We start from the raw sequence: 12617 nt of genomic DNA, 5'->3' as shown, positions 1-12617 counted from the left end.
ATCGTTTTTATGAACGTTCTGATCTTTCAGCACTGAAGCACCGAGACACAGATATAAGTCAGGCTTAGAGGGTTTTTTAAGGCATACCATTGACCGTAAAGTAATATTGCCCATATAGCTGCAATTACGGCTTCAGAGTCTGGCATCTCAAACAGCAGCGCAAGGAAAAGCTCCTTCATATTCCCCTCTTTTGTGTTATAAGAGCATCCAGAGACTTTAACTGTCTTATTCTCAGGACGAACAGCAGGGGAAAGCCCCAGCACATAAACCCCATCAGTTTCTATTAATGAGTCAGGCTAAGAACAGGTAAAGGCACATGCAGGGGGGTGGCCCATGGACCAGCATGCAGAGTCGTACCAGGGCACCACGTTAAAAGGAAATTTTTCTTTTATGCTATTTAATAGCTCTGGAAGAGACTTCACACCCAGCTCCTACTCATCCAATCTTCCTCTTCGTCACCCAGAGGGCCCCCGTCACCTCCCTCCCGCCTCTGGTGCTCTGCTCCCTGGACAGTCAGACACACGCTTTGAATCCAAACCCTAAAAACTCATTTCTTGGCAGGTCGCTCCCATCCGCACGCGTGCCAGCAGCCTCGCTCGGCAACCCTGCTCTGCTGCCTTTGTTCACCGCTTTGTTTCAAGATTAAAGACTGTTTGGGAAGAAAGGATATCATTATTAAGGCTTAAACGTATGCCACCCTTTCAATTAAGATGTAAAAGTTAATAAGCGCATGTGCACGCACACGTAGGCTGAGCTGGAAGACGTCGAGTTGACTGGGCTGGAGGAGGAAGGAGGGAAGTGGCACATTGCATTTGGAGAAGAAACGCATCCTTCAGCTGACACAGGTAAACCTGCCCCGGCATCGCAGAAATGCTGTTTACATTTACATGTTCTGATGGGAAGCAGGAAATAATGAAGAAAAGCCTCTTTTAATTAAAAAAAACCTACCCAAACCCTCATTGAAATGCTGATGTTATTTTCTAGGTGCTAAATTAGTCACCAGATGGTGTGAGAAAGGTAACAGCACATGGAAAGTCCCACTTGGAAGAGCACCAGCCAGAGCAGGGGGCATTAGCGGCATCCCCAAAACCAGCCCTTCCCCGCGGCCTTGCACTTGGTGCCCTGGGAGGGAAGGAGGAGACGTGTCCCTCTTCTGAGTCATGGCTGGGAGCACCAGGGTGACAAGGTGGCACCGTCATTGGCGTTGGGACCCAACACTCCCAACCACTGGGGTCGTAATGGTCCACACGCTCTTTGCGTTGGCCATGAGCTCTTTTGGTGCCTGGAGAGGAAGACGCACAACATCCATGACAAGCTGGCCCTAAAGTACCCAGTAAAGCAAATATTACCGCAGGAGGAGGTTTTTATGGAACCACAAAAGCCTGGTTTCCTCCGGCTCTGTCTCATGATGGGATTTTCCTGTTTCTTCTAAGGTGCAAGCTTTAATTAAATCTGCAGGAACTTGAAGTATCTGAGACTTGTGCCTGGCTGTTAGATTTGTTAGAAGTTGCCCAGCAGGTTTGAAAGCTATTTTAGGAGAGATGGAAAGAGGGTGTGACAACTTTATTCTCTGGTTTCTTTTTCTTTGAGAAACCACGTTAAAGATATGAAACAACAAAGGGCCCATCTCTAGAAAAAAGGAAAATTATGGGAAAAAACCAATACTGAAGAACTACAAACCCTAATTCCTGGAAAAAAACCCCTTCATTCCTTGCGAAGGATGGAATGGCTGCCCATGGAGGAGATAAAAGAGCAGCCTGAGGAGCCTGCGGCCACTAGCGGCCTTTCACGCACGCGATGCTGGGGCAGACTTCACCTCCGGCTCGTGCCGAGGTGCAGGATTGCATCCGACCACGGTACCCCAAACTAACAGGATCGTGGGCAGCCCTCCTCTGCTGCGGCTGTTTAAAGGATGAAGCATTGGAGACGTGAATTTAGAAGTTTGACCGTTAGGCTTTAACAGAGAAAACCCAAAAGTCTGAGATTTTTTTGCGCATCTTGGTTTAGAGGGAGTGAGAAATTGGGCTTGACGTCCGCATGGGGCAGCTCTGGGCTATGCTATCCCTGCCTGCCTTTGCTGCCGCGAAGCCGAGGAGCGAGGCTGTCAGAGATGATTTGCTCCGAGTCCAGGCCGGAACCAGGGGGGTGAGAAAACCAAACACCTCAACCACGTAAGATGGCTAAGGTTGATTTCAAGTCCATTGTAACCCTGCAGTTATGTCCCCAACAAAACCGGGGTGGGAAGGACTCGATGCCATGGGACACTGTCGGTGCCAACACCAGTCACAGAGATAGACCAGCCATGCTAGAAATCAGAACTCAACCGTCCAGGACAAAAACACCCTGCCTGGATAAACATGGTGGCCCCTGGTCACCACCCTGCTCTCCTCCCCGTATCCCACCTACACACAGGATCCGGGCACAGCTCTTGTCCTCTTACAAAGCGATTTCCATTAATGCGAAGGGGTTGGGAGCAAGGTTATGTCAGCGTAAGTAAGCCCAGGCTGGGCTGTCTTCAAAACACAGCCGTGAGATGCCACCACCTCTTTCCATGGGGTGTTACGTAGGATTTATGGGGGTGATTTTTCCATGCAGCTCAGCAGACAACAGCCATTGCACGTGTCCCGCCCAGTAACACGCCTCGCAATAATCTGCAGTGTTACGTGGTGCTGGCAGAAGGATGCTGCCAAACGACCCGAGTTAAGGTAGGAAGACGCCAAACTCGCTCCTTCTCTGACACAGAGATTTGAAGAGAGCAGGGCGTGACGCCTGGAGGTGACCTGGAGGTGACACTCTTTGGGAGTGACCTCGTTAATACTAACAGGAATATTTCCTAGCAGAGGCTGAGCAGGATCAGCATTCTGCTCCGAGGTACCTACTACAGCCAACCCCACACAAATAAGAATTAAGTGAGCAACAGCCAAGGAGTTGCACTGCATCCTCTGAAAGGACCATGCTTCAGCTTCTGGAGGAGCTTTTAGTATTTGCAAAGCAGTGTAAGACCCAGCACAGGAAACATCCGTATCTCAGGGCTTTCAAAACACCATCTTGCTTTAGAAAGCTCACAGATTTCTTCACATACCTCAGTAGGAGATACTTCTAGCTCGCTAGATATGGAAGAACCACGGGTCTAGCTCTTTCCCATGGAAAATTTTTTGGCTTGCTGCTGAAAAGGATGAGCACATCTTGTGGGCCACTTCAGAGCAGCAACAGACCTCAGAGTGAGAAACCATCCTTATGACTCAAGGGAGAGTTTCTATATTAAATCCATGTTGCTCGATTAAGATCTAGCCCACCTCATGCCAGTTGCCAAAGCACTAATTTCTGCTGGTGATTAACCCGTTCCCAGTGCCTGGGTACGCCACGTGCTGCCTCCTAGAGCTGCTGGGGAGGCTGGTTACGCTAACTGCAGAACATCTCTGAAAATCATTCAAGCAGAGAAAGGAACTTCCAACCCGTGCCCTCACTGGCAAAATACATCACCTGAAATGGGAATCAGCTGCCAGGCGATGGTTTCGGGTTCAACGCATTGTCTTCATCGTGGGTGCACCGAGACATAGAGTCTCTGCAATATCTCTACAAGGGTGGCCATCCCGCACCCTGACCCACCCGTCCCATGCCACGCAACACCTCAGTCGCCCCATGTGGAGTACAGACTCCAAAAAACCTCCTCAAGCCTGAGCAAACCCTGTCACAGAATGACGGTTCAGATCTGGCCAGGTTCCTGCTAGGAAAAATAGCTCACCTTGGAGCTGGGACCTGGAGTTGGGTTTAGCCAAATACTTGTTAGCAGCATTACACAGAGGGACGTTGAAAAAAATCTGCAAAAGCTTTTCAGTAATATTCTGCCTAGGGATCAGTATTAGTGCAGCTCATCACGCATCTCAGTAAGCCTCTGACTGAGATGGGACTTGTATTTCATTTTGGAAAACATCAGAAAGCCCAGGGTTTTGGGTGAAATCCTTTCAGTTTTCATCTTATTTCAAAAAGGAAAGGTTCCAGTAGGGAAATAGGACACCTAAGAAGCAGCTGGATGCTGAGGACACCCATCACCCAGACCGAGTTTAGCCACGTTTCCGCTGTGCCCGTAGTGAGTTGAAGGCATTTGTGCAAAGGTTCGCACTCCCCCTCCCCAGCTGTCAAAGGGGAGTAATTTTGACCTTATTAGATGAGGTTGTGAAGATTAGTCAGTATTAGCAAAATGGTTTGAAGATGAGCAGTACTGATTACATAAGGACTAATTAGAACCTGTTGATTTCTCCTTCTCAAGAGGCTAAAGCACAGCAGTGCTAATTAGCAGGATAAGCCCAGCAAGCCCGGGTGCATCGCCACCACCTGCACCGCGCTCTACTGTGCTGCTCAGCAGCCTGCGACATCTGCACAGAGCAGCAGCACGAATTAATCGGCAACGAAGGTGTAAGATTGCACATTTCTTTTAAAGAAGGTGAAAACACAAAAATACGTACCATGGCATAGGCTACCCTTCTCATTTTGGGCTGCTGCCCATCTTGCACTTCAAAGGAAACTGCTGCAAGCTGGGATAGACCCAGCTGGATGTTTTACAGTCACCCGTGCCAGAGACAAGGGTAACTGCAAAAGTTGTCCTTGATCACTTCCAGGGTGCAAGTTTGGACATAGAAACTTCTCTGTTCAAAGAAACTAGAAAATGGAAAGCCTGAAGTCTTCACCATTGCCTCCAATGCCGCAAGAACTTCCTCAGCAAAGTCCAATTTCAGCCCACGCTCCTCAGCCCTTGGTTGAGCGACCTAAGGCTGCCTAGTCCAGATACTGCAGACAAAACAGCTACTGCAGACACAAGGGAGCAGTAAAAACACTTTTCCAGCTTTTTTCTTCTCCAGCGTGCATTCACCAACCCTTGACAGAAGCTGGGAAGAAGCATCAGGCAGAAGACTCCACAGACCCAAAGCAGACGGCCTCCAAGCCTTCCCCGTTGTGGAGCTAATCAGGCAGGGATAAACTTTGCTATGCACAGAAACAAGAACAACAGGAAAAAGAAGGATCACGTATCCACTTTCCGCCTGCAGTCCATCCGCCACTGCAGCTGCACCTGCCCCACCACTTTCCTCGTCCGCAGCATTTCCGTGCATGGCAGGCTTGGGAGATGGGCAGCTCAGTCTCTTGGGCTCTCGATACCGAGAGGTTTCTCAGTATTCATGCAGCAAAGCAAGGAGTTGGAGAGGTGCGCAAGCAAAGCAGGAGTCATTTACCAGAACAGCACATTTTAAATCCACACAAGTCAATGGGAATTTAACTTGACTTACGGCAGTTAAATTTTGCTCATTTCCTCAACAGGAAAAGGATCTTTGCACTTTCACCTTTGCCAATGATCATCCCTTAAGAATAAGGCCTGGCCCTATTAAGCGTGTATGAAATTTTTTCTAGCCTGGGCCAGAGAACTTATTTCCTTCATGACTTACCTTTTAATCCGTGCACCATTTATCACAACCCTCCAGAAGCCTCCGAAGGATCAGGGCAGCTGCCAGACAAGGCTGTATAAATTCATCAATTCTGGGCAAGCAGCAGCTTGCTAGATACCCATCTCTTGCTTCTGTACATAACACAGGGCTTCCAGGACCGCCCACCACCCCGTTTTAGGGCTCTCATGGTGAAGAACCTAACCCGTGTCAGTTCTTAAGTCAGTATAAGGAAGCATGAGGCCGCCCCAGGCTCTGTGAGGCTCCAACTGCTGGAAGGTGCCATCCCGAGACGCCAGCTGAAATCTCTGTACAGCAAAGGACAAGTAGTTCACTGATCACGCTTGACTACTCATTTCATTAGAACTGCAAGACTATTGCACGTGGCTGGTCTTTAGATCTTATTAGCAGAGAAAGGCTTGGACAAGTGTAATAATTTACATTTCTTACTGGATGAGCCAGCAACAGGAGAATGGAAACAACCTATGTCGCTGAATTCAATTCTTTACCCATTACAGAAAATGCAAGAGCAGTACGTGCTTCTCCGTGCCGAGTACATGTGTCCTTGGAAGTTCCCACTGCAAATCATCCAGAGAACCTGCACATGCCTTTAAGCCCTCCTGAAAAGCCTCACCTCTGGAAGGCAGGGCCTTGATTATTCCAGGACTATCAAGTTGTACATTTCCTCATCCACCCCCTTTAAAGCCTCAGCAGCTGGCACGCTTCAAGTGCCAGTGCAGCAGCTATTTCAGGCTTTAGATTGATCACCAGTAACACACGTGGCCACTATTTTACAAAAAAATTGAGCAAATGTGGTCTTTGAGGTTTCTGGTAATCCACAACTTCTACCTTTTGATGTAGACTACGTGACGTTGTGTCCGTGGTGCAACGCCAAAGACTCTGGCCACGCAACAAGTCACCTGCCACCTCATGATTAGGCGATGAAGGGTACTACCGAACAGATGCATATTGCCCCAAGTTCCACAGAAGATCATTTTCTGAATCCTCAGCAACTTCATTATCGGCCGAACTACCCTCGTTCCAGTGTTGCAGGTTCTTGTGAAGGAAACCTACTGCACAGCCCCAGATCGGTCTGGTTCCAAAACGAGAGCGTGTACACGTTTCCCAGAACTAGCACTCTTTGCTGAACTTCAGTGATGTATCGCGTGACCATCATCCACCTACAGAAACTCTATTTGGCACAAGGTATCAAAATTCAGGTAACAAACAAGCTTTCAGAAACTTTGGGAAATACCCTAAATGGAGGAAAAAAGGCAACTTTTTTGCCCACAAGCTAGTTAATCTCATGGTGACCAAAGAAAATATTACGTTTGTCTACGTACACTGTTAATTGAGGGGTTTAGACAGTCTTCTATATATTACGAGGGAACAAGAAATGAAGAGATGAGACATGCTGAATTTGTATCTTTTAGCACAGACCAAAATGCAAAAGCTAATTCTGGTTGCAAAAACATTGCAAGTTTCCCTTCCATTTTACTCCTGCCAGAAATCAATTTTTCAAATGGACACAAAAACGCATGAGAAACACTTCATTTAATTAACTGTTCCCCAAATCAGCCTCGTTTGCTTTTGTTGCTGTTGTTCTGGGGTTTGTTTCATTTTTAAATACAAAGTAGGTCAACTGCACATTTTTTTAAATACGCAGTTGAAATAGTTTGTTTCCAGACAGAAGAGATTAAGGCCTGTTAAGCCTCTAGTCCAAAAGCCAAGCAAAAACTTGCAGCTGGTTAGGGGAAGCTGCCAGAGCTGCACTAAGACCCTGACATTGTGAACGCCCAGGTGCCAGGACACCACTCACCTCCACCAGTGCTGTCCAGGTGCAGAAGTACAGAAATGCATGATAAACTATCCGCATCAGTTTGTTCGGGACGTGCAATTTATTTTAAATGACATTTTTGTTTTCTTAGCAAGTCTATGCTTGTGACCTGGGTAAATCCACCCCATCCTGAAAGCGTTCCTCGTTACAAGCCCACATGAACAGCCTGTAGCGCAGGTGTATACCGGCCCGTTACTGGGACAGATCTGCGTACCCTTTACTCCGTAACTCTTACCTACAGAGAAAAAATACAGTGCAGGTTGTCTGACTGAAAACCCAAGCCTCCCCCTCCAAATCAAAGGTGTCCCTTGTGCCTCCTTCCCATGAACGGGCGCAAAGCACAGCTGAGCTACTCAGCCAGCCTGGAGTTCTAGCAGCAAAAAAGGTGCGGATTGCTCACAACCAACCTCCCAAGCAATAGTCAAACAATCCGTTGGCTCCGAGGACCTCACACCTCCTCTTAAGGTCAGCAGGTGAACATTTTTCACACAAAAAAAGTGGATATGGCGTAATCAACAAAACATTGTAAACAGAACGTTTAAGGTTTGCAGCTATTTTATTTACAAGTATACATTTAACACAAAGAAACACTGATATCCAAGCCTAGTTAATAGTAGTGTAACAATATGCATCATTTGGATGATTATTCTAACCAACAAACTACACTGAAAAATTAATGCCAGTAAAATTCTTGGTCATAATATTAAGAAATACAATATATAAATTGAAAATATGATTGCTTAAAATTTGAAAATGGAAGTGAAGCCATTTGCACAGGAGTCAGAGTTTAACATAATCTGAAGGGAAAGGCTCCAAACCAACTGTTTATCTTTCAGGTTAACAGAAGAAAAAAAAAAATAAAAAAAAGGAGAAGCATAGTTTATCCTTAAAGATAATGGGCAGTTTTGCTTCTTCAGGTAGAATGTATTCCCAGTGTTTTCAGGTTTTGCAGTGGAATTACATTACTGAGCATGAAGACTTCCCTTGTGAAGCTGCCCCATCGATTTTTTCTGCCTCCAAAATTATCCTCTTAAAAACATCAACGGCAGTCTGCAAAGAGAGAGTACAAGATTAGTAGGTAAGAAGAAACTGCCCACTTACTGAAAAAATAATAATAAAAACATGTTAGCAGTTTTACTGCTACACCAACAGGTAACTGCACGTCCAACACTTACTCCAAAATCAAAGAGGGAGAACATGGTAGTTTCAGTTTTGAACACAACCTTTTGGAAGAAAAGTGTAACCCCCTTCTCCACAGCAATCCTCAACTATTTTCTCTTATCAGCGCAGGGAGGGCAAGTTTAAACTGAGCCATACTCACGACAGAGCTAATAACTGTAATTCGGCTCTATTTTAAATAGTAAGCTTGTGCTGAGCGACTGACAGCACTGAAGATTTTGATGCTGTGCTGCTCCAGAGAATAAACCGATTCATTTCCTCTAAGTAATCTTTAAGATTCCAAGTAATTACAGAAGGCAGCAGATTTTTCAGCTCTAAACACTGACTTTGCACAGCCCAGAATGAGGGTTACTTCAATATTCTTGATTTTCTCATCTTACCTATAGGTAAGACTAGTATTAGACAGGGTGCAAGAACACGAGGGGAAAACACGAGCCAAACTAGCCACTGTCTAATACTAAGCAGTATCCTTTGATAAAGTCCCCCTGAGAGAAAGGGGTTTTCTATTTTCAACAGCTTGAACGTGGTCAGGCTCACACAAACATCCTAGCTTACTGTATGGAACATACAGGATTATAACAGTCCTCCGCAAAATCGCGAGCCACACAAGCACTATGGATCCCATCACTCCTTCGGAGGGAATGCAGTAAGTACTCTCAGAGCAGGAGTCACTTGTTCTGCTATCAACTCCGCTTGGTCCACGCCGAGTCTCCTCCCTCCACGCTGAGCATAAAGCAGTCTGGTGAAAAAGGCTCTCCCCTACTGAAACTGCAGGTGATGAAACAGAGCGCATGGGCTCAGAAGGGTGATGCTTCCCTCCCCCACACAGATGCTAGTGAGTACAAGTTAAAAATCTTGGGATGGAAAGACACAATTTCCCATGAAAATAAGTTTAACTGAAGCAGAGACACTAAGAAAGGATGTCAGACCACTGGAGTGATTCAGGAGATTTTACGGAAGAATTTGATTAAGTGTAGTTAGCTTTTTGGTGGGGTTTTGTTTGTTTGTTTTTAAGGATACTGAAAGATGGGGACGGTAAGGTGTCTGGGACAATATCATGAATGCTACTTGTAGTAAATACCTTACACTGTTAATCTGGTATTTTCAGGATTCACTCAGTTTTAAGCGTTTCAAAATTGTACACTACCCTCCATCAGAATATGCAGAAACTACGACTACAACATGCAGCATCTGAGATTGCCTAGAAATAATTTACGAAGAATAAATCTGTACTACAGTCAAGGACAATTCTAAAGTGCTTTTCTTCTCTACAGTATTTTCAAGCTGAAGATTCACCATATGGTCAGTACTTCAGCTTATGAATCTTCAACTTGGAAATGGTCTCCTGATCATCTCAGACATGCCATTTTAAGTTTATCTAACCTCTAGTCATCCGTTTCATGAATTCCAAGCATATGCTCCTTAGAGAAGGGAAGTATATTCATTATATAAAAGCAGTCACATTATGAAAGAAGATAAAAAGGGGGTTTTGTTGGTTTTAATCAGCAGGCTGAAGAGCACCCTGTGATTTATGACTATGTGTTCTGATCTGACAGATGTTTTTCCGCCTCCACAAGGTATAATTCTTAATTGGATCACTTCCAAATTAATCCCATTGACTAAAGTAGCCCCGCAACAACCTTAGAGCAATCTTAGTAAGATTAGACTGAATTTTAAAGTTTCCCATTTTTATACCGTTTGTGCACAGTACTATCTCTAGAACTATTCAAAACACTTCATCCGCTGGAAATAGAGTATTCTTCCATATAATGATGTTTCCCTGCAATCCCAACTGACTCTGACAGAAGTGGCTTGTTAGTCCAGTACTATACAACACATTTCCTGGGGAAATTAGACTCTAGAACCATGGTCAGGACCGCAATTGCTATCAAACCAGTGCCACTAATGAAGAGTTTCCCTTAATCAAAACTTGGCGATACACCGATTTACAAATATACTGCACTAATGTTTCCCTACTTAGAGCTGACATTTTCAATGGTTTCATTTTAACACAAAAAGTTCTTTATACCCCTGCTTCAAAGCATCTATTAAAAAAAGCCTGCTACAACTTATTCGGTCAACCAAGAAGCTGTATATTCTCTCTGTCAAAGACGTGCTGTTTGAAACACTAAGATGTAGGAGTTCACAGGGCTTGTTAATTCATTTCACAGAAAATACGTATTCACTGAGAAGGTTTAATCACTGTCCTACAGTTAACCCTTAGGAATTTGTAATTCAGCCCAAATACGCAGAAGTACTTTAGAATGAGCTTTTAAACAACGCAGGAAGCTGTGTTTTGTGACAAGGAATAAAGAATGCAGCCAGACTTTATTCGCATCCATCTCCATACGGTCCAATTACAGAATCTGGGTCACACCCAGCCTACAGAAAGCCATCTGGCTTTCTTCTACCTTTCTCCCCTGAGGAAACAAAATACATGTCAGCGTGGGCAACTCATGCTGCCTAGAGAGCTTAGCACCATGCAGGAGACACCAGAGGCTCAACCGCTTCTGCAGATGCGCCCCTTGGTGTGAGCGGGACAGGCAGCTCAGGAGGTGCAATTCTCTCTGCACAAGCAGGGAGTCGGGAACACGATGCCAGGAAGGTGCAAACACCCAAATCCAGCCCACAGCCTCCAGAGTCAGCTCGTCCTTTGGTATGCTCTATTCTTCAGCTACGCAACTGTTTTATCATTTCAAAAAGGAAACTCTCAACTGCTCATACTACTAGTTATCTTGGCACAGAACTGGGCAAAGGAACTTCAGCAACAGTCAGGTAACGAAGAGAGGCTTTCTCCCCCCCATCCTTTGTTAGTCCAAACACACTCTCCCAGGTAAACATTTCAGACCCCTGGAGGGGGGCTAAGATCCCAAACCACTCTGAAGCATGTACCGAGCACCGCATCATCTGTGCTTGACAATGAAGTCACTCTTGAAAAAGAAGCAATGCCCAAGCAACTGCTTTTTAAGAGAGCTCTGTTTTGGCGAGAAGTAGATTTTTTTGCTACTTCCTTGCCCCTTCTAAAACAAGTTTATCTAATGAATTTTGCGTAACTGGATGAACACAATTTGGCTGCTCGTTGCTCCCTAAATTCTCCCAGTAAAAGTTGGCTCCCAGCTTCAACTGGGTTTAAGACCAGTTTGGATTCCGGTTGTATTTCAGTTACCACTTTATTGTACTGGGATTAAGATGAAGTACTCTACTATGGCTGAGGTGAAACGAAGTAGGGAATTCCGCAAGGCTCAAAGCTCCTGAAGTTAGCCAAAGCAGTACATACCTGGTAATAATTAAGCAGCTTGAGAAGATATGACAATAATAGCCCAGCAGTAATCTAAAAGAGGTCTTTTCCATTAAGTCTCAGAATTGCCTTCTCAAAGCCCAGGGATTTCCCCAGATGACTGATACGTTGCTGATATGCAGGCTCCTCCGAAAGCCCTACCAGGTCACCCTTGTCTGGAGGGGCTGATACATAGCCTCAAATATATTTGACCTTGGGAACTCCTGCCAGCCACTACCATTTATCCTAACCGCAGCTTTGATCTTTGCCTCTCTCGCTTTCCATCTATTCAAAGTCATGCTATTTCTGGAATGTGGTTATCTTTCGGTAACTCCTGGCAGAATAGGACTAGTTTGCTGAAGTTGATCTATAGAACTATTTCCGTTTCAGAGTAAGAGAAGATATCCTGTCTTGACAGAGGTCTATGTATCAGCTGTTTTGATCCTGTCAAATTAGGATTTGGAGGAGAAAGAACGCAAGAGTTCAGAAGTGCTCCTGGTCTAACTCACAGGAAACAATGCCTGGTGTCTCCTGTTCCCCCTAGCACCTCACAGCTCTAGACCCCACACTTTGCTCTCAAAGCTCAATCTTCCACCTCTTCAGAGGTGAGCATTCCTCCACGAGAAGACTAAGGCAGCTGCCCTAGTTTTGGGCTCCTTCACACTTTCTTCTGTACATCCCAAGCCTCCAAAGGAAGCATGCCAGAGAGCCTGAAAGATGGTCACATGCTGTGGGCACCCACCTCAGAAGTGACATACAATCCCCTAAACTTCTCAAGCCAGACAAATTTACCAAGTGTATTATGTAAGAAGCATGAAGGAGGAATTTGTGTTCAAGCACCTGTTTCTAACAACCTGCATCTGACTCGAGGGACAGAATTTACAGCGAC

At 45.4% G+C, this 12617-nt stretch overlaps 1 protein-coding gene across 1 annotated transcript in view; it reads right to left on the bottom strand.

Moving 5' to 3' along the window:
* Window positions 1-7809: 7809 nt before the first annotated feature.
* RHEB (Ras homolog enriched in brain) overlaps window positions 7810-12617 on the bottom strand; it is a 36250-nt gene continuing 31442 nt past the window's right edge. The window contains exon 8 of the mRNA XM_009322508.1: window positions 7810-8322. Within this exon, the coding sequence (XP_009320783.1) occupies window positions 8230-8322 (93 nt within the window). The 3' untranslated portion in view covers window positions 7810-8229. The remainder of the gene's footprint in view (window positions 8323-12617) is intronic.

This window comes from Pygoscelis adeliae, unplaced genomic scaffold, assembly GCF_000699105.1.
Source record: "Pygoscelis adeliae isolate BGI_AS28 unplaced genomic scaffold, ASM69910v1 Scaffold123, whole genome shotgun sequence".
Classification (NCBI taxonomy): Eukaryota; Metazoa; Chordata; class Aves; order Sphenisciformes; family Spheniscidae; genus Pygoscelis; species Pygoscelis adeliae.
Note: the sequence above shows the minus strand (reverse complement) of the source record. Positions and strands in the feature narration are given on the sequence as shown.